Here is a 27,866-nt window from a genome sequence, read left to right on the forward strand (position 1 = left end):
CCCCCCCCCACCCCCCCCCCACCCCCCGTCCGTCCACAGCCTCTGTATTCCCCCATCCACATTTTTTAACATTGTGTTTTGCTTTCATAAATCTTTCCTAGAGCAGTATCCAGTCTTTAAGCTATTTATTTGACAATCCCTTGCCTGTTAGCCTACCTGGAAAATGTCCATGTACCTTTTTCTGATTCGGCATCCAAACTTTAAAGTGGAATTCCGGCCTCAAAATCGAAAAAATCGATTTTGGGCCATCCGCTTGCTAAAGGGCAACCTGAAAGAAAAATGGATAGTGCCGATTTTTTTTTTTTTTTGGTCACTTACCTTATTATAGAAGAAAATATACTCACCTTCCTTCCACTTCCTCCCTCTGCGGCCGCGGCCCGCGCCGTCACTTCCAGTTTGTGATGATTCCTGGGAGCTGAACGTCATCGCTCCCATGAATCAATGCGCCTGTGCCAGCCCTGCTCGTCACTTCCGGTGCAGGCGCGGCATTCACTACTAAACAGCTTCTGGGCATGCCCAGAAGCTGTGCAGGGATGCCGCGCCTGCACCGGAAGTGACAAGCGGGGCCGGTGCAGTGCATTTTTGGACTCCGACGTCACGGAAGAGGACACGAAGAGGGATGCTGCGGCTTCAGCTGCCCACACCTGAAATGACAGCGCTGGAAAATAAATTTTCGAGAATATAGTTCCTGGATATAGGTACAGAGCAGAAAGAGGAACTATATTCTCGATACCCTTGTTGTTATTTTGATATCAAATTCCCATTTTGAATAGAGTTAACTTGAAATGACTTAAGATTGTTATATCTTTGTTTACTCTATGTGATACCAATATTTGTCATATTATTGTACCAATTCTCTTTGTACCATCATCTTCTGTTTCCTTTCAATAAAAAAAAAAAAAGGAAAATAAATTGTCAAGGTAAGTATTTTTTCTTACAGGTAAGTGCAACCTGGGACAGTTCAGAGGCTATTCATTATGGAATGTACTAGCCCTGACTGTCCTGGGGGTATTTGTAGCTCAAATTTACCCCCGAGGCCGTAACTGACATCTTAAGGCCTCATGCACACTGCAGCGTGAAAAAAACTCAGTACAGCTTTTTTTCTCAAGTCGTCTTCCAGGACAGCCCATGAGACCTAGGGCTCCTCCTACCAGGACAGGAAACACATTAAACCCAATCAAATAAAAGGCGTTGCCCTAGTCCTCACCTTCAGTATTAGTGTTTCCTCTGGACAGGGGGTAACATGTTCCTGGAACTGAAGCTCCTGGTCTCCTGGACTGTCCTTGAAGACTTGGATTAAAGATGCATCTTCTTCTGCCCAAGTGCGGTACCCCTTAGTGGCGCAATAGGGGCTGACCGCTGTCTCCTGTTCTCATGGTCCACACGGGCAGGACCGTGGATGTGGTCAGTGGATCGCAGGGGGGGTCCTCTTCTGTTCCTGGTGGCGTCCTTGCAGCAGCACACGCTGTGTACCCGTGACACCGCCAAATTCATGCAGGGAGAGCGGCCTGCAAGTTTGAATTTGGCGCCACGAACGTAGGGGGCGGAACGCCTGCGTCTTCCACCCTGACCTCGGGAGGTGGCACACGTCATTTCCGGCCAGTTGACGCACATCCGCGGGTGCCGGAAACAGTAGTTCCAGTTTCCAAGACGCGAACAGGAGACGTCTGGGCGACCGGTGTGAGGTGAACCCAGCACACGCTGTGGACCACCAAACAGAGCACGATGGATTCCATGGCAGCATCCGCTTAGTCGGTAAAAGCAGGCTCTGGCACTGGTACATCCCAGGTAAGTGATAGGGGGTTTCCCTCGCTGCATATACCTGTTGGTGGTCTTTTTTCCTTTCCCTTCCCTTTTAGTTAATATCGGGTCGGTAGAAGGGGGCACTATTTCTTTACCCTAAAAAGGGGTAGGAGAAGAAAAGCAGCGCCACCTCAATGTAGATTAAAAGGTTATTTATTACATAAAAACAATGTAGTAACTCACACAGAGGAAATCGTCGATCAGCAAATGGAGATGGTTCATCTGCAACTCTGCAGGGATGTTCGGGAAGTACACTGTGGCTGTCTGTCACACAAATCAGCATAGCCTGAGGAAGGAGCACACATGCTCCGAACGCGAGCACCCCCCTGCCACTATGTGATGTAAGCCTGGATACTGAACGCTGCCAGAACCACAGGAAGTGTCGGACTCCACCAGCACAGCCAGGACCACGGCCGCCACAGTGTACTTCCCGAACATCCCTGCAGTTGCAGATGAACCATCACCATTTGCTGATCAACGATTTCCTCTGTGTGAGTTACTACGTTGTTTTTATGTAATAAATAACCTTTTAATCTACACTGTGGTGGCGCTGCTTTTCTTCTCCTACCCCTTTTTTGTCTGTTGCAGAGTCCCTCTAGCTCTGTATGAAGCCTGCAGCCACCTCCACCATCCATCTCCACTAACCCCAGGGATTGAACTATCCTGCATACCTCCTAAAAAGACTACCTACAGCCACAGTTGAAACTTTTTTCATAAGATCGAATGTACTTGACTCTTTCACTGGCGCAGGTCGAACGTTGTGTATATGTACCTGTCTTGTTTATTTCTTTACCCTGTACACACTGTGTGGGAGGGAAAATTTGGGAGTCATAACTAATTATGTTTTTGTTGTTATAGACCAAGGCTCAGGACAAAGTCCAGACGCAGCCCCCCAAAAAGAAATGTGCAGTTTGCGGGACTAGGCTAAAGTTCCACATGGAGCAAAAGTGTGCCGCACATGTATTGATAATATTGTTAAAGATGACTCTACTGTATCCACAAAATAATGTTGACTTTTTAGTTAGGTCCCTACATCTGTTTCTAAACCAACAGAGTGTATGGTGACGACACAAGGGAGGAATCGGAGTCCCCTCATTTCTCAGTTAAAGAGTCTGAACAGGGGAGGAACCCAGGGAAAAAGAGTCCTGTGAAGGTTCCAGATTCAAAAATTTCCCCTTGAAAATGTGGATGAATTGCTTAAAGCAGTAAATGTTATACTAGAAATTGAAAAGGAGAAGGTGCAAGCATAATCTTATGTATACAATCCATAAGAAAAATGCTAGAGTTTTTCCCTGTACAAAACCCTTTGCTAGAGACAACTTAGGGTGTGTGTGATTGCCAATCACTGGCAATCAATCAGCTCCTTGCTAAAAATCAAGCTAATAAGGATTATAGGCTAGCGCTGAGGATTACAATTACTCTGATAACACAGTATAGTAGGCTGCTGCTGGTATAAAAGGTGATGTACCTTTAAAAAGTGTATAGTGAAAAAGTATACCTGCGCTCCTTACAAGGCAAACTAATAAATAAATCTCAATAAATATTGTGTATAAATAATATGTATAAAGTGCTAGTGCTCAACTTAAAATACACAATTCCTATGTCATAAATACCAATCAATGTACATAAATATACATAAATACATATATTATACACGTGAAGACAATAAATGTGAATAAAATCCTTCAATTAAACACGTGCTCAAATTGTGACAGTCTTTGTGCAAAACATAAGTCCAAAGTGCTGCGTGCTCGTATTACAAGTGGCGGTGCTCTCTGTACACGAGTAGGTGCTCCCCTCCTGGACCCCTACTCACCAGAAGCCAAATAATACACCGCTTTCAGAATATCCTTAGATAGGACAAGCCTTATTGGACCATCAACTCATATAAGTAATATAAAGAAAGGATTCCGCAAACATAGCCTTTCCAACCACTTCAGACTGTACCACAATAAGGACCCTCAAAAGATGACCTTTTGTGGTATAGATAGGATCATACCTCATTGGAGAGGGACACATTTGAAAAGGGCAGTGTCTCAAAATGAAACATGGTGGATTCAACAGTTAAAAACTATGGTCCCTGCAGGTCTTAACGTAGAATTGGATATTAATTGTTTTATTAATAATTTTTAATTTTAGGACTTTTTTAATAAATTTATAATTGGGATGCCGTGTAGTGAGTTTTTAGAATAATAAATTATTAGTATATAGATTTTAGCTTTTTTAACGAATAATTAGGCATACAGAAGGATTTGTGAAAAGTATATTATAATGTGAAAAGTATATTATAATGAATCTTAAAATGTATGGGTGGTTCCTGCGCTATCTGAGGTGGTGTATATTTCCTTCTTACTGCAGCCCCACGGTGCTGGTACCAGAAACCAGTTTATATAGATAAAATTAATTTGTATTTGTGGCGCGCTTCAGAAGTGAAAATACAAGTGCCTAATAAACTATTGTGAATCAGTATATAATCCTTGAGTAAAACTGTGTTCTTATTTGGCTGAAAAATAGTGAGTCACTTAAAATATACCGTGATTACATATAATAAAAAGTTCCAATATGTCTCTATAAATATCAAAAAGTGCTGAGTGCTTATGTTCCAAATAAAATGAATAACTAACCAATAGACTCAATATAAATATTTCTTCAAAATCAATCAAAGGTGCTCTGTGCTTTCTTCAATAAAAATTAATACAACACTGTGTTTCATAATGTCCATATATATACAAATCCAAACGATAAGGTGCAATAGTATTCAATATCTTCAAAAGTGCTCTCATGCAAAGGAAAAGTGTTGTGACTTTCTACTTCCACCAGGTGTCACATCTAGGTGCTCTGGACTCTCACCTTAATGAGGTGTATATTGCGCCTATTATATATCACTCGGTCTCCGATTCGATAATTGAAGGTCTTTTTAAAACCGTTCCGATATCCTGTTATGACCACGGGTGTTTCCTGTCTTATCCGTGTCTGGGGGGTTATATACTTTCTAGCGTCCTTGGCTCCTTTAACGTACCTCGGGCTCAGTAAGCACAAAGGGGCATCATGGTGTAGTATATCAAACCAGTTTTATTGTTAAAAAATAGAGCTGCACTTACATTTAGCAGGTCTTTTGTATGCCAAGATAATACAAATACAGCGTTGGGAGCGCTTCGCTCCGATCTCCAACGTCACTTCCGGTAGTCTGGCGGCTCCTCCTACGCGTCCCTACGGAGTCCCTGAGGAAGTCACGTGATGTGACGTAACGCGTAGGAGGAGCCGCCAGACTACCGGAAGTGACGTTGGAGATCGGAGCGAAGCGCTCCCAACGCTGTATTTGTATTATCTTGGCATACAAAAGACCTGCTAAATGTAAGTGCAGCTCTATTTTTTAACAATAAAACTGGTTTGATATACTACACCATGATGCCCCTTTGTGCTTACTGAGCCCGAGGTACGTTAAAGGAGCCAAGGACGCTAGAAAGTATATAACCCCCCAGACACGGATAAGACAGGAAACACCCGTGGTCATAACAGGATATCGGAACGGTTTTAAAAAGACCTTCAATTATCGAATCGGAGACCGAGTGATATATAATAGGCGCAATATACACCTCATTAAGGTGAGAGTCCAGAGCACCTAGATGTGACACCTGGTGGAAGTAGAAAGTCACAACACTTTTCCTTTGCATGAGAGCACTTTTGAAGATATTGAATACTATTGCACCTTATCGTTTGGATTTGTATATATATGGACATTATGAAACACAGTGTTGTATTAATTTTTATTGAAGAAAGCACAGAGCACCTTTGATTGATTTTGAAGAAATATTTATATTGAGTCTATTGGTTAGTTATTCATTTTATTTGGAACATAAGCACTCAGCACTTTTTGATATTTATAGAGACATATTGGAACTTTTTATTATATGTAATCACGGTATATTTTAAGTGACTCACTATTTTTCAGCCAAATAAGAACACAGTTTTACTCAAGGATTATATACTGATTCACAATAGTTTATTAGGCACTTGTATTTTCACTTCTGAAGTGCGCCACAAATACAAATTAATTTTATATTATAATGAATGTTCTAATGTATTAGACATGGAATTACAGTATATTATAATTAGATATACATTATATTTATAGGTCTTCTCAGGGATAAGATAACTTGTCATAGGCTTATAAGATATTTATCTTGAGTTTATGGAGTTATTTATGAAGTGGTCATACAATTATTAGTTTAATATATGTGGATGTATTGAGAGTTATATTATTATTTATATTTCTTTTTATTTAAATTTGTAAGATGTATTATATGTAGAGTTGAGCGGACACCTGGATGTCCGTGTTCGGCGGGTTCGGCCAAACTTTAAAAAAAAGTCCGGGTCCGTGTCCCGGACTTTTGCCGAACTTTTCCCGGACACCGAACCCCATTGAAGTCAATGGGGACCCGAACTTTCAGGCACTAAAATGGCTCTAAAACACCAATGGAAAGGGCTAGACTGCTGCAAATGGCAGCAAAACGTAGTTAAGAGCATGGCAAGTGCTCTGCAAACAAATGTGGATAGGGAAATAACTTAAAACAACAAAAAAAACCAGAAAAATAAAACAATGTTCTTCATCTCTAAAGGACGAGGCCCATATGGAGTAGGAGGGAGGTTGAGGTGGTGGTGGATGTGGCGGTGTCATAGGCGTGCGCACAGGGTGTGCCGGATGTGCCTGGGCACACCCTAATCACCTAGGGCACATAGCATTATCGCTCTGTTTGCCAGTGAGGAGATGGGAAAGATCTCCCTCGGACCTGCTCTGCTCTATTTTACTTTGCCAGCAGGGAGAGTAATGTATCGGGGCCATGTACATGTAGGCAAACACATGCATGTGTATTTAAACTTTGGGGTGCACACCCTAATGCAATAGGCTGCGCACACCTATGGGAGGTGTAGGTGGAAGCGGCGGTGGAGGAGGAGGACGAGGTAGCCAACACTGCTTCTTTTCACAAATTTTAAATGAGGGTACACCCCAAAAGAGTGAGAAAGAGCAAAAATGGAACAATGGCTGGGTAAGGTCGGTATACATCGCTATTCTGCACAAGGTACGGAAAAGTCCCATGGGATCCATGCCTGGTTCATTTTAATGAACGTGAGCTTATCCACATTGTCTCTGGACAGGCGGCTGCGTTTGTCTGTGATAACGCCCCCAGCCGTGCTAAATACCCGTTCAGATAATACACTGGTTGCAGGGCACGCCAGCACCTCCAAGGCGTAAAGGGCAAGATCAGGCCATGTGCCCAACTTGGAGACCAGGAAGTTAAAGGGGGCAGACCCCTCATTCAGTACGTCTAGGCGTGTGCACACATACTGCTCCACCATGCTGGTGAAATGCTGCCTCCTGCTAAGACGTTCCATATGAGCTGCTGGTGCTGCTGTTTGTTATGGCGTGCTGACAAAGCTTTTCCACATTTTGGCCATGCTAACCCTGCCTTTTGAGGTGCTGGCAGTGCCCTGGTTGCGTTGGTGACCTCTTCCTCCTCCTCCTCCTCTACCTTGTGCTTCCACTGTGGCCCCGCTGTCAGGTGGGAATGCCAGCAGCATGGCGTCTACCAGTGTGCGCTTGTACTCGCGCATCTTGCGATCGCGCTCCAGTGAGTGAATTAAGGACGGTACGTTGTCCTTGTAACGGGGATCCAGCGGTGTGGCCACCCAGTAATCAGCACAAGTTAGAATGTGGGCAACTCGGCGGTCATTGTGGAGACACTGCAGCATATAATCGCTCATGTGTGCCAGGCTGCCCAGAGGCAACGAAAGGCTGTCCTCTGTGGGAGGTGTATCATCCGTGTCCTCTGTATCCCCCCAGCCACGCACCAGTGATGGCCATGAGCTGGCCTGGGTGCCACCCTGCTGTGAACATGCTTCCATCTCCTCCTCCAGCTCCTCCTCCTCATCCTCCTGAACTGTGCCCCTGCTGGACAATTGTGTCCCTGGTGTTTGTGTGTGCAGGAACCCACCCTCGGAGCCCTGAAAGCCTTGGAAATGTTACCTCTTCATCCTCCTCCTCCTCCTCATCCTGTGCCACATCCTCTTCCATCATCGCCTGAATTGTTTTTTCAAGGAGGCATAGAAGTGGGATAGTTAAGCTGAGAACGGTGTCATCGGCACTGGCCATGTTGGTGGTGAAGGTGTTACGCTGTCCGGATGAGGAGGCGGTAGAGGATGAGGAAGTAGGAGGAGTTAGGAACAGGAGGCAAACTGAAGCGCCCTGCAATCCTTGGTGGTGGAAGGACATGCGCCAAATTGCTATCTGCCTCAGGCCCATCCGCCACTGCATTTACCCAGTGTGCCGTTAGGGAGATATAACGCCCCTGACCGTGCTTACTGGTCCACGTATCGGTAGCTAGGTGGACCTTGCCAGAGATGGCGTTGCGCAGTGCACACCTGATTTTTTCCCCCACTTGGTTGTGCAGGGAAGGGATGGCTTGCCTGGAAAAGTAGTGGCGGCTGGGCACGACGTACTGTGGGACAGCCACCGACATAAGGTTTTTAAAACTGTGCGTCTCCACCAGACGGAATGACAGCATTTCAAAGGCCAAGAATTTTGAAATGCTGGCATTCAGGGCCAGGGATCGCGGGTGGGTAGGGGAGTACTTCCTCTTCCTCTCAAGTGTTTGGGAGATGGAAAGCTGAACGCTTCCACGGGACATTGTGGAGATGGTTGGTGACCCAGGTGGTGGTGTTGCTGACAGATCCTCTGTTTGCGGGGTGGCAGGTGCCGGTATCACTACAGATGTGGCTGGAGCGGCCGAGACTGCAGCAGAAGAGGAAGCAGGATGAGCCAGAGACGTTTCTTGGTTTTGAAGGTGTCTACTCCACTGCAGCTCGTGCATTGCACTTAGATGCCTGATCATGCAGGTTGTGCTCAGGTTCTTCACCCCTGCCCTCCTTGTCTCCACAATGCTGAACTCCGCAGCAGTTGGCACCTGCATTTCGTCATCATCGGAGACGTGCTGCGATGGTCCTTGCATGTACTCATCCAGCAATTTAATTGATCCCCAAAGGTTTTTATTGAATAGCGGAATAGGAAATATGATCAAAAAAAGTGTATGTATCTCACACGTACAGAAGCACACTAGGCCCCAATTACTATTGTTTGTACCCCTAAAAGGCTGGATGAGGAGTAGGAGGAGTATGGAACAGGCAGCACCCTCAAATCTTCAGAAGTATGAGATGAACCCCAAAAACTTGGAAAGGGGGATCTCACACGTACCAACACAAACTATCCCGCAATTTAATTGATCCCCAAAGGTTTTTATTGAATAGCGGAATAGGAAATATGATCAAAAAAGTGTATGTATCTCACACGTACAAAACCACACTAGGCCCCAATTACTATTGTTTGTACCCCTAAAAGGCTGAATGAGGTGTAGGAGGAGTATGGAACAGGCAGCACCCTCAAATCTTCAGAAGTATGAGATGAACCCCAAAAACTTGGAAAGGTGGATCTCACACGTACCAACACAAACTATCCCGCAATTTAATTGATCCACAAAGGTTTTTATTGAATAGCGGAATAGGAAATATGATCAACAAAAGTGTATGTATCTCACACGTACAAAACCACACTAGGCCCCAATTACTATTGTTTGTACCCCTAAAAGGCTGAATGAGGAGTAGGAGGAGTATGGAACAGGCAGCACCCTCAAATCTTCAGAAGTATGAGATGAACCCCAAAAACTTGGAAAGGTGGATCTCACACGTACCAACACAGACTATCCCGCAATTTAATTGATCCCCAAAGTTTTTTATTGAATAGCGGAATAGGAAATATGATCAAAAAAAGTGTATGTATCTCACACGTACAAAACCACACTAGGCCCCAATTACTATTGTTTGTACCCCTAAAAGGCTGAATGAGGAGTAGGAGGAGTATGGAACAGGCAGCACCCTCAAATCTTCAGAAGTATGAGATGAACCCCAAAAACTTGGAAAGGTGGATCTCACAAGTACCAACACAGACTATCCCGCAATTTAATTGATGCCCAAAGGTTTTTATTGAATAGCGGAATAGGAAATATGATCAAAAAAAGTGTATGTATCTCACACGTACAAAACCACACTAGGCCCCAATTACTATTGTTTGTACCCCTAAAAGGCTGAATGAGGAGTAGGAGGAGTATGGAACAGGCAGCACCCTCAAATCTTCAGAAGTATGAGATGAACCCCAAAAACTTGGAAAGGTAGATCTCACACGTACTAACACAGACTATCCCGCAATTTAATTGATCCCCAAAGGTTTTTATTGAATAGCGGAATAGGAAATATGATCAAAAAAAGTGTATGTATCTCACACGTACAGAAGCACACTAGGCCCCAATTACTATTGTTTGTACCCCTAAAAGGCTGGATGAGGAGTAGGAGGAGTATGGAACAGGCAGCACCCTCAAATCTTCAGAAGTATGAGATGAACCCCAAAAACCCCAAATATCATTCAGCTCTGCTGCAGGCCACAATTTAATTTTTTTTAACCCAAGGCTGTATATTGAATAGTGGAATAGAAAAAAAGTGTATGATTTTTGAAACCACTCAATATTAGCACATGTGAACTGAACACAGCAGTGTATGATCAGTCACTCAGCACAGCACAGCTGAAGGAAAAATGCTGCACACAGTGCCTGATAGAAAAATACTTTTCTCCCTTTTTCTTGCCAGTGGGGAAAAAGATTGTGTTCACTGCACCCCAAAAAGATTGTGTTCACTGCACCCCAAAAAGATTGTGTTCACTGCACCCCAAAACTATTGTGTTCACTGTACCCCAAAAAGATTGTGTTCACTGCACCCCAAAAAGAATGTGTTCACTGCACCCCAAAAAGATTGTGTTCACTGCACCCCAAAAAGATTGTGTTCACTGTACCCCAAAAAGATTGTGTTCACTGCAGCCCACACACAGCAAAATGGATGTGGACCACTGACACCTGCCTATCTCCTATCCCACACCACACAGCAATATTGATTGTAGTTTGTAGAACACACTGTCTGACCCTAAAAATCAGCAGACTCTGTCCCTAAAAGGATTGATAAGATCGTAGATCGGGTGACTGCAAACCCCCCCCCCCCACACAGCAATATCAATTGTAGTTTGTAGAACGCACTGTCTGACCCTAAAAATCAGCAGACTCTGTCCCTAAAAGGATTGCTAAGATCGTAGATCGGTCACTGCAAACCCCACCCCACACAGCAATATCGATTGTAGTTTGTAGAACGCACTGTCTGACCCTAGAAATCAGCAGACTCTGTCCCTAAAAGGATTGCTAAGATCATAGATCGGTCACTGCAAACCCCACCCCACACAGCAATATCGATTGTAGTTTGTAGAACGCACTGTCTGACCCTAAAAATCAGCAGACTCTGTCCCTAAAAGGATTGCTAAGATCGTAGATCGGTCACTGCAAACCCCACCCCACACAGCAATATCGATTGTAGTTTGTAGAACGCACTGTCTGACCCTAAAAATCAGCAGACTCTGTCCCTAAAAGGATTGCTAAGATCGTAGATCGGTCACTGCAAACCCCACCCCACACAGCAATATCGATTGTAGTTTGTAGAACGCACTGTCTGACCCTAAAAATCAGCAGACTCTGTCCCTAAAAGGATTGCTAAGATTGTAGATCGGTCACTGCAAACCCCACCCCACACAGCAATATCGATTGTAGTTTGTAGAACACACTGACCCTAAAAATCAGCAGACTCTCTCCCTAAAATGCCTACAACTCGCCCTGCCTAACACACTCTGACCTGTCCCTCAATTCTATCCGGACACAAATGTTTTTTTTTTCCTGTCTGTCCCTAATCAGCAGCCAGCACGTTGATGTGTGCTCTCTCCCTGAACTAAACAGCAGAATGACGCCGCAGCGGTGCTGCCTCGAACTTATAAAGACTTGGTCACATGCTTCAGACGGCCAATCACAGCTACTGATACATTTGTAGGCATGGCTGGGATGGCTTAGGCACACCAGTTAAACGCTTGTTGATTGGCTGTTGAAAGCCCGCCATGAAAAGCGCGCCAAAGCATGAAAAACCCAGAAATAAAACGACCGAACGCGGATTTTTACCCGAATATACAGTAAAGTTTTCGGGTCCGTGTTCGGGTAACAAAAATCCAATTATTCGGTACGAACACGAATAATACAGTCCGTGTTCGCTCAACCCTAATTGTATGTAAAGAGTCACCGTAACTAGAATGCCCCCGTTTTTTAAGAGAATTAGAACCTTTTAATAAGAGCAGTAAGGAACAGTAAGGCAATGTACAGGAAGTACAATAGCACTGGGAGTCCCAATATGGCGGCCGCTATGATGTTTTACATCATAATGAGTGTTCCAATATGGCGGCGGGACTTCCGGTTCCGCCGCCGAGTGTTAATAACAGATCACTGTAGCTTTAGCTCATAGTAAGGAAAGAAGTGTGGCTCATCCTCTTAGTTAAAACATAGGCATAGATCTGCAGACAGTTCTGTACACATAATGGGTCGTATGAGTAGTAGTCTAGATCATAGCGATGTGCAGGAAGTGCGTCATCGGGTGAACCCCGACATAACAATGTCACTTCTGGTTCCGGCATGTTAGTAAGATGAGGATGTGAGTCCCAATATGGCGGAGCCACTTCCGGTTTCGCCACCGGAATATTAATACTACAGGACCTATATTAATTTAAAGCCCATGTTTTAGGAACATATTAGATTACATCATGTAATATTAAAGAGCTTAATGGAAAGCTTAAGGTGTGGGAACAATGCTTGCAGATATGACAGAAAGGGTATAGCAAGATGGTGTTATATAGGGCCGAGATATATCCCGGGTAACTATAGGCCGGTCAGCCTAACATCAGTAGTCTGCAAAATTTTGGAGGAGATGATAAGGGACCACATACAAGACTTTAGTAATGAAAATGGTATTATTAGTAGTAATCAGCATGGATTCATGAAAAATCGTTCATGCCAAACCAATCTATTAACCTTCTACGATGAAGTGAGCTGCCACTTAGATAAAGGTAAGCCTGTGGATGTGGTGTATCTGGACTTTGCAAAGGCCTTTGACACCGTTCCCCACAAACGCTTACTGTACAAACTAAGGAAGGTAGGTATGGACCATAAGGTGAGTACCTGGATAGAGAACTGGCTCCAGGGGAGAGTCCAGAGGGTGGTGATTAATGGGGAGTACTCTGATTGGGCGGGTGTGGAAAGTGGGGTCCCCCAGGGTTCTGTCCTGGGACCAATCCTGTTTAATTTATTCATAAATGATCTAGAGGAGGGGATATCTAGTACAATCTCAGTATTTGCAGATGATACTAAATTAGGCATGCCAATATCTTCTATGCAGGATGTGGAAATCTTGCAAGCAGACCTGAACAAAATAACGGGGTGGGCAACTACATGGCAGATGAGATTTAATGTAGAAAAATGTAAAGTAATGCACTTGGGGGCCAGAAACCAGAAAGCAAGCTACTCACTAGGGGGGGAACCTCTGGGTGAGTCTAGGATGGAAAGGGACCTGGGGGTACTGGTAGACAACAGGCTTGGCAGTGGCATGCAATGCCAAGCCGCTGCAAGCAAAGCCAACAGAATACTGGGTTTTATAAAAAAGGGGATTCACTCCAGAAATAAAGAGATTATTCTTCCACTCTACAAGACTCTGGTCTGGCCACATCTGGAGTATGCTGTCCAGTTCTGGGCACCGGTCCTCAGGAAGGATGTGCTGGAACTGGAGAAAGTCCAGAGAAGGGCAACAAAAATAATTAGGGGAATGGAGGACATCAGCTATGAGGAAAGACTACAAGCACTGAACTTATTCTCTCTGGAGAAGAGACGATTGAGGGGGGATATGATATCAATGTACAAATACTGTACTGGCGACCCTAGCATAAGGAACAAACTATTCAGAGAAAGGAGATACAATAAGACACGTGGCCACTCACTAAAACTTGAGGAAAGGCGGTTTAACCTTAAAGAGCGTAAGGGGTTCTTCACTGTAAGAGCGGTAAGGATGTGGAATTCTCTTCCGCAAGCAGTCGTATCAGCGGGGAGCATTGATAGTTTCAAAAAACTATTGGATGGACACCTTAAAGACCACAACATACAGGGGTATACAATGTACGGTTAAAAGCAAACACACACACACATCATAGGTTGAACTGGATGGACTTGTGTCTTTTTTCAGCCTCACTAACTATGTAACTATGTAACTATGTGTTGAACAGGAAGTTCGTCATCATAGGAGTCACAAGATGGCGGCATTCCACTTCCGGTTCCTCTACGTGTCAGCAATTATGTAATTATGTTACCTTATAAATATAGTACGTATCCGGAGCGGACTTGCTTTTGATAACGCTCTGTGTGCGGAGCGAAACGCGTCAAGCCGTTCGTCCGAGTATGTACTACGCCCGACTGCATCCACCTTCCGATATACGGGGACACGGGGAGTGAGTACAGCCCTTTTGATTGGCAACCCGTGAAATGGTTTTTTAGGCGTTTGAACCTTTGCCATATTGTAAGTGTATCTTGTATTGTGTGCATCGAATAAAGTGGTTACATACTTCACGATGCATGCATCTCTTTCTTTTTTGAGCAATACCTGGATGATGTGATCTACAGTAAAGCTGTTGAGTTGATGGTCCAATAAGGCTTGTCCTATCTAAGGATATTCTGAAAGCGGTGTATTATTTGGCTTCTGGTGAGTAGGGGTCCAGGAGGGGAGCACCTACTCGTGTACAGAGAGCACCGCCACTTGTAATACGAGCACGCAGCACTTTGGACTTATGTTTTGCACAAAGACTGTCACAATTTGAGCACGTGTTTAATTGAAGGATTTTATTCACATTTATTGTCTTCACGTGTATAATATATGTATTTATGTATATTTATGTACATTGATTGGTATTTATGACATAGGAATTGTGTATTTTAAGTTGAGCACTAGCACTTTATACATATTATTTATACACAATATTTATTGAGATTTATTTATTAGTTTGCCTTGTAAGGAGCGCAGGTATACTTTTTCACTATAAAAATCAAGCTGCCATGGGAAAAACCTGAAAGGTGGAGGAGGATGAGTGCTGATTACACCAAATCTCCCCCACCACCCTGAACAAACAACTCAGTGTGTGTGTGTGATTACCAATCACTGGCAATCAATCACTTAGCAGTAGCTTTTTTTGGCATGATCTTATGTATGCAACACATAAGAAAAAGGCTAGAGTTTTCCCTATACACAGCTCTTTGCTAAAATACAATCAAGCTGGAATGGGAAAATCCTGAAAGGAAACCATTTTTTTCTAAATAAAATAAAAGGTTTTCCTTTGATGACAGCAAAGAATTATGGAATAAAATTCCAAAATAGATTGTCAGTGAGGTTTATCCTTACCTGTTCCTCCTTATGTAAAAACAGAAATGAATATTCTGCACTTTGGTGCAGTGGACTATGCTCATAGACAAAGATTGCTAGATCATGAGTTCACCAACCATGCTAACACCCTGTGTGTTCACAGTTGTGTGTCATTATTTAATGAATGGAGGAGGATGAGTGCGGATTACTCCGATTTCCCCCATCACCCTGAACAGACAACTCATGTGTGATCCTGTTACCAATCACTGGCAATCAATCTCTTAGCAGTGAGTTTCTTGGCTGATTCATCCGCTGAGGCGGATAGATAACAGCCAGAACCTCAGCTTTGGCAGGAGAAGTTTCTGGCTCAAGTCATGGTCTGGTGACTGTACTTCCAAACTACGCCTCTGTGGTCTCCCCTTTACAGGAGACCATCTCTTCAGGCCTCGGCTGACAGAAGCTCTGGAACGTACTGTTGACAAAAATAAGTCAATTCCAGAAAAGAAAAAATCCCCATATACCCGAAAGTTCTTTCAGGGCAGGGGCAAAACAGCAAGGGCCACGTGAGGTTCAGGCCGTGTCCAAGAAACACTGGACTGGACACAAAGGTAGGGGTAGGGGGAGCATCCTGTTAACCCTCCTCAGCACCCCGCCAAACCACAAGGACTCCTTTCGCAGAGTGGGCAGAAGATTAAGGGCCCTCCTCCCACAGTAGAAATCAATCCCTTTTAAATGTGGACCTAGTGTCCTGTCCACAAGGTACAGACTGGATTTCAATTCCCAGAGAAATTACCAGTCTCCCCAAGGATAAAGTCAAAGCAGCTGCACAGAAACTTAGTAGATCAAAAGGTATTGATACCTGTTCCAAAGGAGGAACAGGGCAAAGGGTTTTTTAGTCACACAGTTTTGTGATTAGAAAACCCTCAGGGAAATTATCGATTGACTTTTAAATCTATTCACTTTTAAAATCTCTCGATAAGGTACAAGCATTTTTCGCAGGGAATTGGTGCATTCCATAGGAAGCCTGCTGTATCCAAAATGTTTCATGACTACACTGGACTTAAAGGAAGCTTATTTTTCACATCCCCGTTCACCTGGCTCACCAGAAGTTCCTACGACTAGCAGTGAAGCTAGGACCAGAGGTCAGACACTATCAGTTTCGAGCGGGGCCCTTTGGGTTATCCTCAGCCCCTCTTATCTTCACCAAGGTCCTGGGGGAAGTTTTAGCCCCGCTGAGACTGAAGTCCATTAGGATCATCCCCTACCTGGACGGCCTCCTGGTGGAGGCGGATTCAAATCAAAAACTGGAAAAAGACCTCCAAACAGTTCAGGAGTTCCTTGAGTCACTGAGATGGATGATCAACAAACCAACCAGTGGGTCTCATTCAGGTACATAACAAGAGTCATAGGCCTCATGACCTCCTGTTTTCCAGATGTCCCTTGTGCACGGTACCAACAGCGTCCCCTCCAATGGTTCCTGTTAAAGAACTGGGACGGATTTCCAGATTCCTTGGAACTGAAGGTGAAAGTTCCCACCAGGGTACTTAAAAAAAGCCTTAGAGTTCTTTTCAGATGGACAAAAAGGGAAGTCATCTGCAGATTTGATCTGACAACATAGCTACGGTGGCGTACCTCAACAAAAAGGAGGTACACAGAGTCGGGGGTTACAGTGCATAGCCCAAAAAATATTCTCTTGGGCAAAGCGGCATCTTGCCTCCATTTCAGCTATTCATCTGAAGGAGACTCAGGATGTATTAACAGACCACCTCAGCCGCCACCAGGTGTGTCGGGACAATCAGTTCCTCAACCCAAAGGACTTTGCAGAAACTGCGGCCAAGTGGGGCCTTCCAGAAGTGGACCTTTTTACAGCTCAAACAAACAGCAAAACAAAAAGTTTTTTTTCCCCTGAACCAATGGGATCAGTCCCTGGGGATCGACGCCTTTGTGAACCCTTGGTCTTTCAATCTCTGCTATGCCTTCCCTTCAGTCAGGCTAATCTTGGAGGTCCTCCGGAAATTCTTCCAAGAGGACACAGATCTGATTCTAATAGCTCCCTTCTGGCCCAAAAGGCCATGGTTTTCACGCCTACAGGCCCTAGCCTCCAGGCCTCCAATAATTTTGCCCTGGAGACAGGACCTGTTGACTCAGGGTCCGGTGACCCATCCGCACATCAGGTCCTTGAACCTAACAGCTTGGTATCTAAAGAGCAGATACTAAGTTCCCAAGGGTTCTCAGACAAGGTAATAAAGACCTTGATTAACTGTTGAAAACCTGTCACAAGAGCTATATATTCCAAGGTGTGGAAAAAGTTTAATTCTTGGATGGCTGAAAAACATAGGACATCTCCAGATGTACCGTCTATTCTTGAATTTTTTCAAGAGGGCATAGATAAGGGCCTCTCCCTTAGTACTTGAAAGTGCAGGCTGCTGCCATTAGCAACCTTCTTCAGTATTCCCTTCGGGAAAATCCCACGATAGCTATGTTCTGCAAGGCTATTGCCCAGGCTAAGCCTGTAGTGGTCAAAGCATGTCCAACTTGAAACCCATCCCTGGTCCTTTGGTAACAACCCCTTTTTAACCCTTGAAGGACTTAACAGAAAAACTACTCACTCTGAAAACTGCATTCCTAATTGCAGTGACGTCAGCTAGAAGAGTTAGTGAATTACAGGCCCTCTCAATTAGAGAGCCTTTTCTTATGATTTTTGAGGATAGAATAGTGTTAAAAATTGATCCAGGGTTTTTTACCTAAGGTAGCTAGAGCACAGGATATTGTACTACCTACCTTTTGTAGTTCCCCAAAAAATTAAAAAGAATTTTTAGTTTTTTGGATGTCAGAAGAGCTCTTTTGGCTTAAAACCTTTAGGAAGTGTGATACCCTATTTGTGCTTTTTTCTGGCACACAAAGGTGTAATAGAACTTCTAAAAGCCACCATAGCTAGGTGGATAAAGCAGGCTATTGCATAAGCCTATAAAGCAAAGAATGTGGTTCCACCATTTATCAACGCACATTCAACAAGGGCCTTGTCCACATCTGGGGCTGAAAGGGCTGGAGCCTCACCAGAACAGGTCTGTAAGGCAGCTACCTGGTCTAACTTTTCGACCTTTGTTAGACATTATCGCCTGGACCTCCTCTCTTCTCAGGAACAGGCATTTGGTCGAAAGGTGCTCCAAGCAGTAGTCCCTCCCTAGACCGGTACGTTTCTTGCTCATCGTCTCCTGGGCTGTCCTAAGAAGACGACTTGAGAAAAGCTGAGTTAGACTTATCGGTAACTCCTTTTCTAATTGTCTTCCAGAACAGCTGGATTTCCACCCAGCGTTATCTTGTATTATGTATAATGTATTATGTATATATATATACAGTGGGTACGGAAAGTATTCAGACCCCCTTAAATTTTTCACTCTTTGTTATATTGCAGCCATTTGCTAAAATCATTTAAGTTCATTCTTCTTCCTCATGAATGTACACATAGCACCCCATACTGACAGAAAAACACAGAATTGTTGACATTGTTGCAGATTTATTAAAAAAGAAAAACTGAAATATCACATGGTCCTAAGTATTCAGACCCTTTGCTGTGACACTCATATATTTAACTCAGGTGCTTTCCATTTCTTCTGATCATCCTTGAGATGGTTCTACACCTTCATTTGAGTCCAGCTGTGTTTAATTATACTGATTGGACTTGATTAGGAAAGCCACACACCTGTCTATATAAGACCTTCCAGATCACAATGCATGTCAGAGCAAATGAGAATCATGAGGTCAAAGGAACTGCCTGAAGAGCTCAGAGACAGAATTGTGGCAAGGCACAGATCTGGCCAAGGTTACAAAAAGATTTCTGCTGCACTTAAGGTTCCTAAGAGCACAGTGGCCTCCATAATCCTCAAATGGAAGACGTTTGGGACGACCAGAACCCTTCCTAGAGCTGGCCGTCCGGCCAAACTGAGCTATCGGGGGAGAAGAGCCTTGGTGAGAGAGGTAAAGAAGAACCCAAAGATCACTGTGGCTGAGCTCCAGAGATGCAGTCAGGAGATGGGAGAAAGTTGTAGAAAGTCAACCATCACTGCAGCCCTCCACCAGTCGGGGCTTTATGGCAGAGTGGCCCGACGGAAGCTTCTCCTCAGTGTAAGACACATGAAAGCCCGCATGGAGTTTTCAAAAAAACACCTGAAGGACTCCAAGATGGTGAGAAATAAGATTCTCTGGTCTGATGAGACCAAAATAGAACTTTTTGGCCTTAATTCTAAGCGGTATGTGTGGAGAAAACCAGGCACTGCTCATCACCTGTCCAATACAGTCCCAACAGTGAAGCATGGTGGTGGCAGCATCATGCTGTGGGGGTGTTTTTCAGCTGCAGGGACAGGACGACTGGCTGCAATCGAGGGAAAGATGAATGCGGCCAAGTACAGGGATATCCTGGACAAAAACCTTCTCCAGAGTGCTCTGGACCTCAGACTGGGCCGAAGGTTTACCTTCCAACAAGACAATGACCCTAAGCACACAGCTAAAATAACGAAGGAGTGGCTTCACAACAACTCTGTGACTGTTCTTGAATGGCCCAGCCAGAGCCCTGACTTAAACCCAATTGAGCATCTCTGGAGAGACCTAAAAATGGCTGTCCACCAACGTTTACCATCCAACCTGACAGAACTGGAGAGGATCTGCAAGGAGGAATGGCAGAGGATCCCCAAATCCAGGTGTGAAAGACTTGTTGCATCTTTGCCAAAAAGACTCCTGGCTGTATTAGATCAAAAGGGGGCTTCTACTAAATACTGAGCAAAGGGTCTGAATACTTAGGACCATGTGATATTTCAGTTTTTCTTTTTTAATAAATCTGCAACAATGTCAACAATTCTGTGTTTTTCTGTCAGTATGGGGTGATATGTGTACATTCATGAGGAAGAAGAATGAACTTAAATGATTTTAGCAAATGGCTGCAATATAACAAAGAGTGAAAAATTTAAGGGGGTCTGAATACTTTCCGTACCCACTGTATATGTTTTACAGGATGTCCTATGGTTCTCGAGAATACTGAAGGTTAGGACTAGGGCAACGCCTTTTATTTGATTGGGTTTAATGTGTTTCCTGTTCTGGTAGGAGGAGCCCTAGGTCTCATGGGCTGTCCTGGAAGACTATTAGAAAAGGATTTACCGGTAAGTCTAACTCAGCTTTTTTTTTACTGAGCTAAAATACAGATCATTAATTGTAATGGGCCTATGCACACAGGCGCATAAACAAGCACTATGCATTCTTCAGTAAAAATAAAATAGAAAAATCTGCATTTTTGGTCTGTATACAGGCCTCATACACGAAAATGTGCGAAAATTGCCATTTAAATACTGTGGAGAACAATAACGTGAGAATAAGTTTTCGTGCACTTGCCCAAAAATGTGTGTGTGTCTACGCAAAAATATGCGTAAAAATACACGCAAATACATACAAAAAACAACGTCTGAAAAAGTAGATGCTCAAACAGGAGTATTATGTGCAAGAGGACTAAATGTTTCCTATTGTGAAACAAATCCAATTAAGAATTTTGTGTAGCAATTTATTTAATTTATTAACCACTTTTCGACCAGCCTCCGTACTTATACTGTGGCAGGCCGGCTATGTCCCGCGAAAGACGTACCTGTAAGTCATTTCGCAGGACCGCTAGTGGGGGCATGCACGCGCACCAATCAACGGGCCTGGTGGATGCGGTTGCCGCCGGTCACCTGCTATAGGTCCTCGTGGAGACAGAATGGCGGTCCGCCATTGTAAACATGGCAGACCACTGTTCTGTCAGTAATGAACACAGGGATCCTGTGTTCCTCTTATTTAGGAACACAGGTCTCTGTGTTCATTCAACAAGCCCATCCCCGACACAGTTAGAAAGCACCCCCTAGGGACACATTTAACCCTTTGATTGCCCTCTGTGTTAACGCCTTCCCTGCCAGTGTCATTAGAACAGTAATAGTGCATATTTTTAGCACTGATTACTGTAGTAATGTCACTGGTCCCCCTAAAAGTGTCAAAAATGTCAGTTAGGTGTCCGATCTGTTCGCAGTCCCGCTAAAAATCGCTGATCGCCATTACTAGTAAAAAAATAAAATAAATAAAATTGACATAAATCTTTCCCCTAGTTTGTAGATTGAATAACTTTTGTGCAAACCAATCAATATACACTGATTGGGATTTTTTTTTTTACCAAAAATATGTAGCAGAATACATTTTCTAAAATGATGAAAAAATTAGATTTTTACATTTGTTTTCGTTGGGAATGTTTTACAGCAGAAGTTTTTTTTTTTTTTTTGTTTATAGCGCAAAAATAAAAATCACGCAGGTGATCAAATACCACCAAAAGAAAGCTCTATTTGTGGGGAAAAAAAGAACATCAATTTTATTTGAGTGGAGAAAAAAGTTAAATAAATGACAGTGTATTCGATATGAATTATGTGAGCAGCTAGCACCAAAATCAACTTACAGTGATCAATAACCAAAATCTTTACAAAAAGTGCAGCGCTAAAGTAATTTGAATAATAATGTGGCAAGTGGAAAACCACAAAAAAAACATATACAATATAAGCAAAATATGAAAAAATATATATGTATAACACAAATCTGCCCTCTACTGGTGATACAATATATCCCCTGCGCACAAGTAACCTCAAAAAATAGTCTTATAAAGACAATACCGCAGCTACTAAAAGAGGAAAATATGTAAAAGTATACTCAACTGCGTCTGGGCGAAGGACGAAGTCTTTTGATGACGAAACGTTGGCGACTCCAGACACAAAGTCCACACGCCCCCTTACAGAGCCGGCTGCTTTACATTGCTTGATGCTGCTTTGGACAATTGTGGGCCGCCGCTACCTGGTCCTGGGAACAGCACGTTCTATGTACCTGTTTTTTACCTTCTCATTGTGAGTAGTATTCTTTTAATAAATTGGATTTTATATGTTACGGAATTACGCTATGGGCTTTTATTCTTTTTATATACTCATGCATATATGATGGAGTGATTATGAAGCTGGTGACATTGGTATAACATCTTGCTGGGAGAGGCTGTCTCATTAAATTGAGTAGCCAAGGAGTTCTGGTAAGCTGCTTGTGATACTTGTGCACAGAGGTGTCCCCATCCTTCACTTTTCCCTGGGTGTCACTGAAAAGGATTGTTCTCCTCAACACCTTGCATGCGGATTCATTTTCATTTGCATTTTTGTTTTGGGACTTTATTCAGTATTTTGGACACTATTTTGCTTATATTGTATATGTTTTTTTTGTGGTTTTCCACTTGCCACATTATTATTCAAATTACTTTAGCGCTGCACTTTTTGTAAAAATTTTATTTGAGTACAGTGTCGCACAACCACGCACATGTCACTTAAAATAATGCAGTGCTGTATCGCGAAAAATGGCCTCTGCATTAAGGGGGTAAAATCTTCTGGTCCAGAAGTGGTTAAGTACAATATTTCTAATAGCGGACTTTTTGGTTTTGTTTGGTGCCTTCATAACATCATCGATTTTTCTGTACATCACATTACCCATTATATCCTCATATTGTTTTACTAATGTTGTTACATAATTCTCTTTCACAGTACTCTGTAGATTGTGATTCAATTTCCCATCTTCCTGACATCTCCTTTCATTTTGGAGAGAAAGAGTACCCACTGAAAGGGTCAACATACGTCTTGCGGGTATGTGACTTGTATATGTAATGCTTTCATATCTACTTATAATATAAGTTTTAAGGTGATGCAAAAAAACACAAATATAGCTGTTGATTGAGAAGGAAAAGTGCTTACTTGTGCTTGAAATTACTTATTAGTAGTTGCAGTGTTAGTGTTAGTTGCAGTGTTATTTATAACACAGTTACCTATCCCTGAAACAGTGTTTCATTGTGAATTACCATAGATGATCTTATTGCAGACCAAATGGAAACGAGCTTGGAAAAAATGTTTAACACAGTGCAGTACAAATTTTACCAGAACCCATCTTTCTTATGACTGCATTTAAAACAAATGTTCTTGAGTGTCAAAGACCTTTTATATATGTAACCTAAGAACCACATTTAAGCAGTCACATTTGACAATGGGCGTTAATTATTAAAGCGGTAGTAAATCGCACAATTTTTTTTTTTTATAAAACCCTGCAAGGTAAAGGCATAATGTGCAGGTATGTAGTTAGCTAGTGCAATGTGCTAGTTGGCACATTATGAATTACTTACCTTAGAACCAAGCAGTGGCAGCCGGTGCGTTGGGGGCACAGGGGCGCCGCCCCCCTATCCATGCGCCCGGCCCCCTAATCTGCATGCGGTGCGCCGGACGCATTGAGTCCAATGGGGTTTTTTTCTTCTGAAGCACGTGATTAGAGCCAAAGGCTCTAATAGGCTTCAGAAAAGGGTGGACCCGGGGTGCACAGCAGTGCGCCCGGGCCCACCCATTGTGTGACAATAGCGAAGGAATATTCGGTATTGTCACTAGGATCCTCCTCCTGGTCAATCAGGAAGCGGGTCCGAGACCTGTATCCTGATTGGCCGAAAGGCGAACTTTTGCGATTGGCCGAGGAGGAGGAGGAGGAGGGAGAAGCCGCCGCTGCATCAGGTAAGTGCACTGGTCTCTCTGCACGCTGTGCTATCTCTGCATTGAATGGGGGCACGCTGTGCTAACTCTGCATTGAATGGGGGCACGCTGTGCTAATTCTGCATTGAATGGGGGCACACTGTGCTTACTCTGCATTGAAATGGGGCACGCTGTGGTAACTCTGCATTGATGGGGGCATGCTGTGGTAACTCTGCATTGAATGGGGGCATGCTGTGCTAGCCCTGCATTGAATGGGGGCACCCTGTGCTAACTCTGCATTGAATTGGGGCATGCTGTGGTAACTCTGCATTGATGGGGGCATGCTGTGGTAAGTCTGCATTGATGGGGCATGCTGTGGTAACTCTGCATTGATGGGGGGATGCTGTGGTAACTCTGCATTGAATGGGGGCACACTATACTTTGATTACTGAAGGCTCCTTTCACACTTTTGTGACCTCAAAGACATGTAATTTTTTGCCGCATTTTTTTGCCGCAAAGCAATGCCTATTCGATTTTTCTGTTTGCGCCCCCCCCCCCCACCAAAAAAATTTTGAGCACCAGCCGCCACTGGAACCAAGCTCTCCAGCTGTGTGCTGTCATCACTGAGAGGGCTTCCATCTTCATCTGGTCTTCCTTCTGGATTTGTGTGCTTCAGCCATCTGATGAAGTCATGGACCATGCCACCCCCTTCATGTCACCAGCTGCATGCAGTGTTAATATCTCCTAAACAGTACAGGTTTATGATATATTTATGGTACCTACAGGTATGCCTTATTGTAGGCTTATCTGTAGGCACAAGTGCATAAAAAGAGTTTACTTCCACTTTAAAACAGTGGTTTGTTAGCAGATGCAAAAAATAACACCATTTTGATAAATGTCCAATGTATACTAATATCAGTCTATTTATTTACTGTAGGCAAATCTGATTTCATTTGATGGGAGGGTCTAAATTTTTAATGCACCTGCTAAATGAAACATAAAAGTGTTTTTCTTTTGGGTTTTTTTTTTTGGTAGGTGGAAACTAGTGCAACAGTCTACCTAAACATCTCCAAATAGGGATTACAACAGTGGTGCATCTCTTTGGCTACAATAAATCCTGCTTGTATAATAAACTGTGTTCAAAAGTGATTCCAATCAATATACACATGCAATATTCTGTTTAGAAAAAAAAAATGCAGAGAACTGATATTGAACAAAAATAAGCTCCAACAGTCAGTGACATATCAGTCTGTGATAAGCCAAATCCGTGACAATTCACTAAATAAGTGCTCCAAATAACAATCCACATGAAAACTAGGTGTGTCCACTCCAGAATATAATGTGAATGAAGTTCCTATGCTCGAGAATGGCTCTGTGAAGAGAGAAGCTGGCTAAGGTCACTAGGGGTGGGGTGCCAAGTATACGTTAGAACACTGATTAGTGGCATTTCAGCCCTCTCAGAGTCTTTTTTGTGACACCCTGTTCAAGTGCCTACTATTAAGAAAAATGCAAGCAAGTTTGGAACAGCAGTACTTGATAAAAATGTGTGTAAAATTGGGTAAAAGTGTATCAAAAATACTGAATTATTGGAAATGGTGAGGAAAGTTTATGGAAAAGCTGCGCTATCATCTGCACAAGTGTACCGATGGTACAAGGCCTTCAAGAAAAGATGAGAAGGTATTGAAGATGAACAATGATCACTAGTGATGGACGAGCATCGGCTTGGGGCGGTTTGGGAACGTCAACCGCAAATTTTCTCAAAAGTCCACGAACCGCAAGTTCGCGGCGGGCCCCATTGACTTTAATGGGAGGCGAACTTTAAAAACCTTTAGGTCATATTTGCAGCCACAAAAGACGTACTATCTGTGCACAAATAGTCCCAGCACATGGACAATGTCATAACAGAAGTATTGCAATTGGAAAAGTTGCCCTAAATTTTTATTTATTTTTTTTACAGCAAAAAATTATTATTTTTTTTTTCATAAATCAGCCAGAACTGACAGCAGCCGGTAAATACATGTCAAATACATATAGAGTCCATTCACACATCTGTAAAATAGGTCTGCATCCATTCCACAATTTGGCGGAACCTTTACAGACCCATTGATTTTAAATTCCAGTCTGAAAAATGAGGCATTCACAGGATAAAGAAGTAAATGTCGGCCATTGCAGGCCCCAAAAATTAGCCCACATGCGTTTACGTGACAGCTAAGAACGTAGTATTCTGTGGCTGAAGGTACATTAGGCATTCACAGGATAAAGAAGTAAGTGTCGGCCAGTATAGGCCCCAAAAATTAGCCCACATGGGTTTACCTGACAGCTAAGAACGTAGTATTCGGTGGCTGAAGGTACATTAGGCATTCACAGGATACAGAAGTAGAGTTGAGCGGACACCTGGATGTCCGTGTTCGGCGGGTTCGGCCAAACTTTAAAAAAAAGTCCGGGTCCGTGTCCCGGACTTTTGCCGAACTTTCCCCGGACACCGAACCCCATTGAAGTCAATGGGGACCCGAACTTTCAGGCACTAAAATGGCTCTAAAACACCAATGGAAAGGGCTAGAGTGCTGCAAATGGCAGCAAAATGTAGTTAAGAGCATGGCAAGTGCTCTGCAAACAAATGTGGATAGGGAAATAACTTAAAACAACAAAAAAAAACAGAAAAATAAAACAATGTTCTTCATCTCTGAAGGACGAGGCCCATATGGAGTAGGAGGGAGGTTGAGGTGGTGGTGGATGTGGCAGTGTCATTGGCGTGCGCACAGGGTGTGCCGGGTGTACCTGGGCACACCCTAATCACCTAGGGCACATAGCATTATCGCTCTGTTTGCCAGTGAGGAGATGGGAAAGATCTCCCTCGGACCTGCTCTGCTCTATTTCACTTTGCCAGCAGGGAGAGTAATGTATCGGGGCCATGTACATGTAGGCAAACACATGCATGTGTATTTAAACTTTGGGGTGCACACCCTAATGCAATAGGCTGTGCACACCTATGGGCGGTGTAGGTGGAAGCGGCGGTGGAGGAGGAGGACGAGGTAGCCAACACTGCTTCTTTTCAGAAATTTTAAATGAGGGTACACCCCAAAAGAGTGAGAAAGAGCAAAAATAGAACAATGGCTGGGTAAGGTCGGTATCCATCGCTATTCTGCACAAGGTACGGAAAAGTCCCGTGGTATCCATGCCTGGTTCATTTTAATGAACGTGAGCTTGTCCACATTGTCTCTGGACAGGCGGCTGCGCTTGTCTGTGATAACGCCCCCAGCCGTGCTAAATACCCGTTCAGATAATACACTGGCTGCAGGGCACGCCAGCACCTCCAAGGCGTAAAGGGCAAGCTCAGGCCATGTGCCCAACTTGGAGACCCAGAAGTTGAAGGGGGCAGACCCCTCATTCAGTACGTCTAGGCGTGTGCACACATACTGCTCCACCATGTTGGTGAAATGCTGCCTCCTGCTAAGACGTTCCATATGACTGCTGGTGCTGCTGTTTGTTGTGGCATGCTGACAAAGCTTTTCCACATTTCGGCCATGCTAACCCTGCCTTCTGAGGTGCTGGCGGTGCCCTGGTTGCGTTGGCGACCTTTTTCCTCCTCCTCCTCCTCCTTCTCCTCCTCCTCTGCCTTGTGCTTCCACTGTGGCCCCGCTGTCAGGTGGGAATGCCAGCAGCATCGCGTCTACCAGCGTGCGCTTGTACTCGCGCATCTTTCGATCACGCTCCAGTGAGTGAATTAAGGACGGTACGTTGTCCTTGTAACGGGGATCCAGCAGCGTGGCCACCCAGTAATCAGCACAAGTTAGAATGTGGGCAACTCGGCGGTCGTTGTGGAGACACTGCAGCATGTAATTGCTCATGTGTGCCAGGCTGCCCAGAGGCAACGAAAGGCTGTCCTCTGTGGGAGGTGTATCGTCCGTGTCCTCTGTATCCCCCCAGCCACGCACCAGTGATGGCCATGAGCTGACCTGGGTGCCACCCTGCTGTGAACATGGTTCCATCTCCTCCTCCAGCTCCTCCTCCTCATCCTTCTCATCCTCCAGAACTGTGCCCCTGCTGGACAATTGTGTCCCTGGCGTTTGTGTGTGCAGGAACCCACCCTCGGAGCCCCTGTGAATGACTGCCCTGAAAGCCTTGGAAATGTTACCTCTTCATCCTCCTCCTCCTCCTCATCCT

The 27,866-nt window shown here is 43.9% G+C and overlaps 1 protein-coding gene across 2 annotated transcripts in view; it reads left to right on the top strand.

Moving 5' to 3' along the window:
- The window catches only part of REN (renin), an 822,085-nt gene that overhangs the window by 690,215 nt on the left and 104,004 nt on the right, over window positions 1–27,866 (top strand). The window contains exon 8 of one of the 2 annotated variants that reach the window (XM_082245108.1): window positions 22,740–22,838. The exons of the other annotated variant lie outside the window; for it this stretch is intronic. Within the exon in view, the coding sequence (XP_082101234.1) occupies window positions 22,740–22,838 (99 nt within the window). The remainder of the gene's footprint in view (window positions 1–22,739; window positions 22,839–27,866) is intronic. 2 annotated transcript variants of the gene reach the window in all.

Source organism: Pelophylax lessonae (genome assembly GCF_965119305.1).
Source record: "Pelophylax lessonae genome assembly, chromosome: 2".
Lineage (NCBI taxonomy): Eukaryota > Metazoa > Chordata > Amphibia > Anura > Ranidae > Pelophylax > Pelophylax lessonae.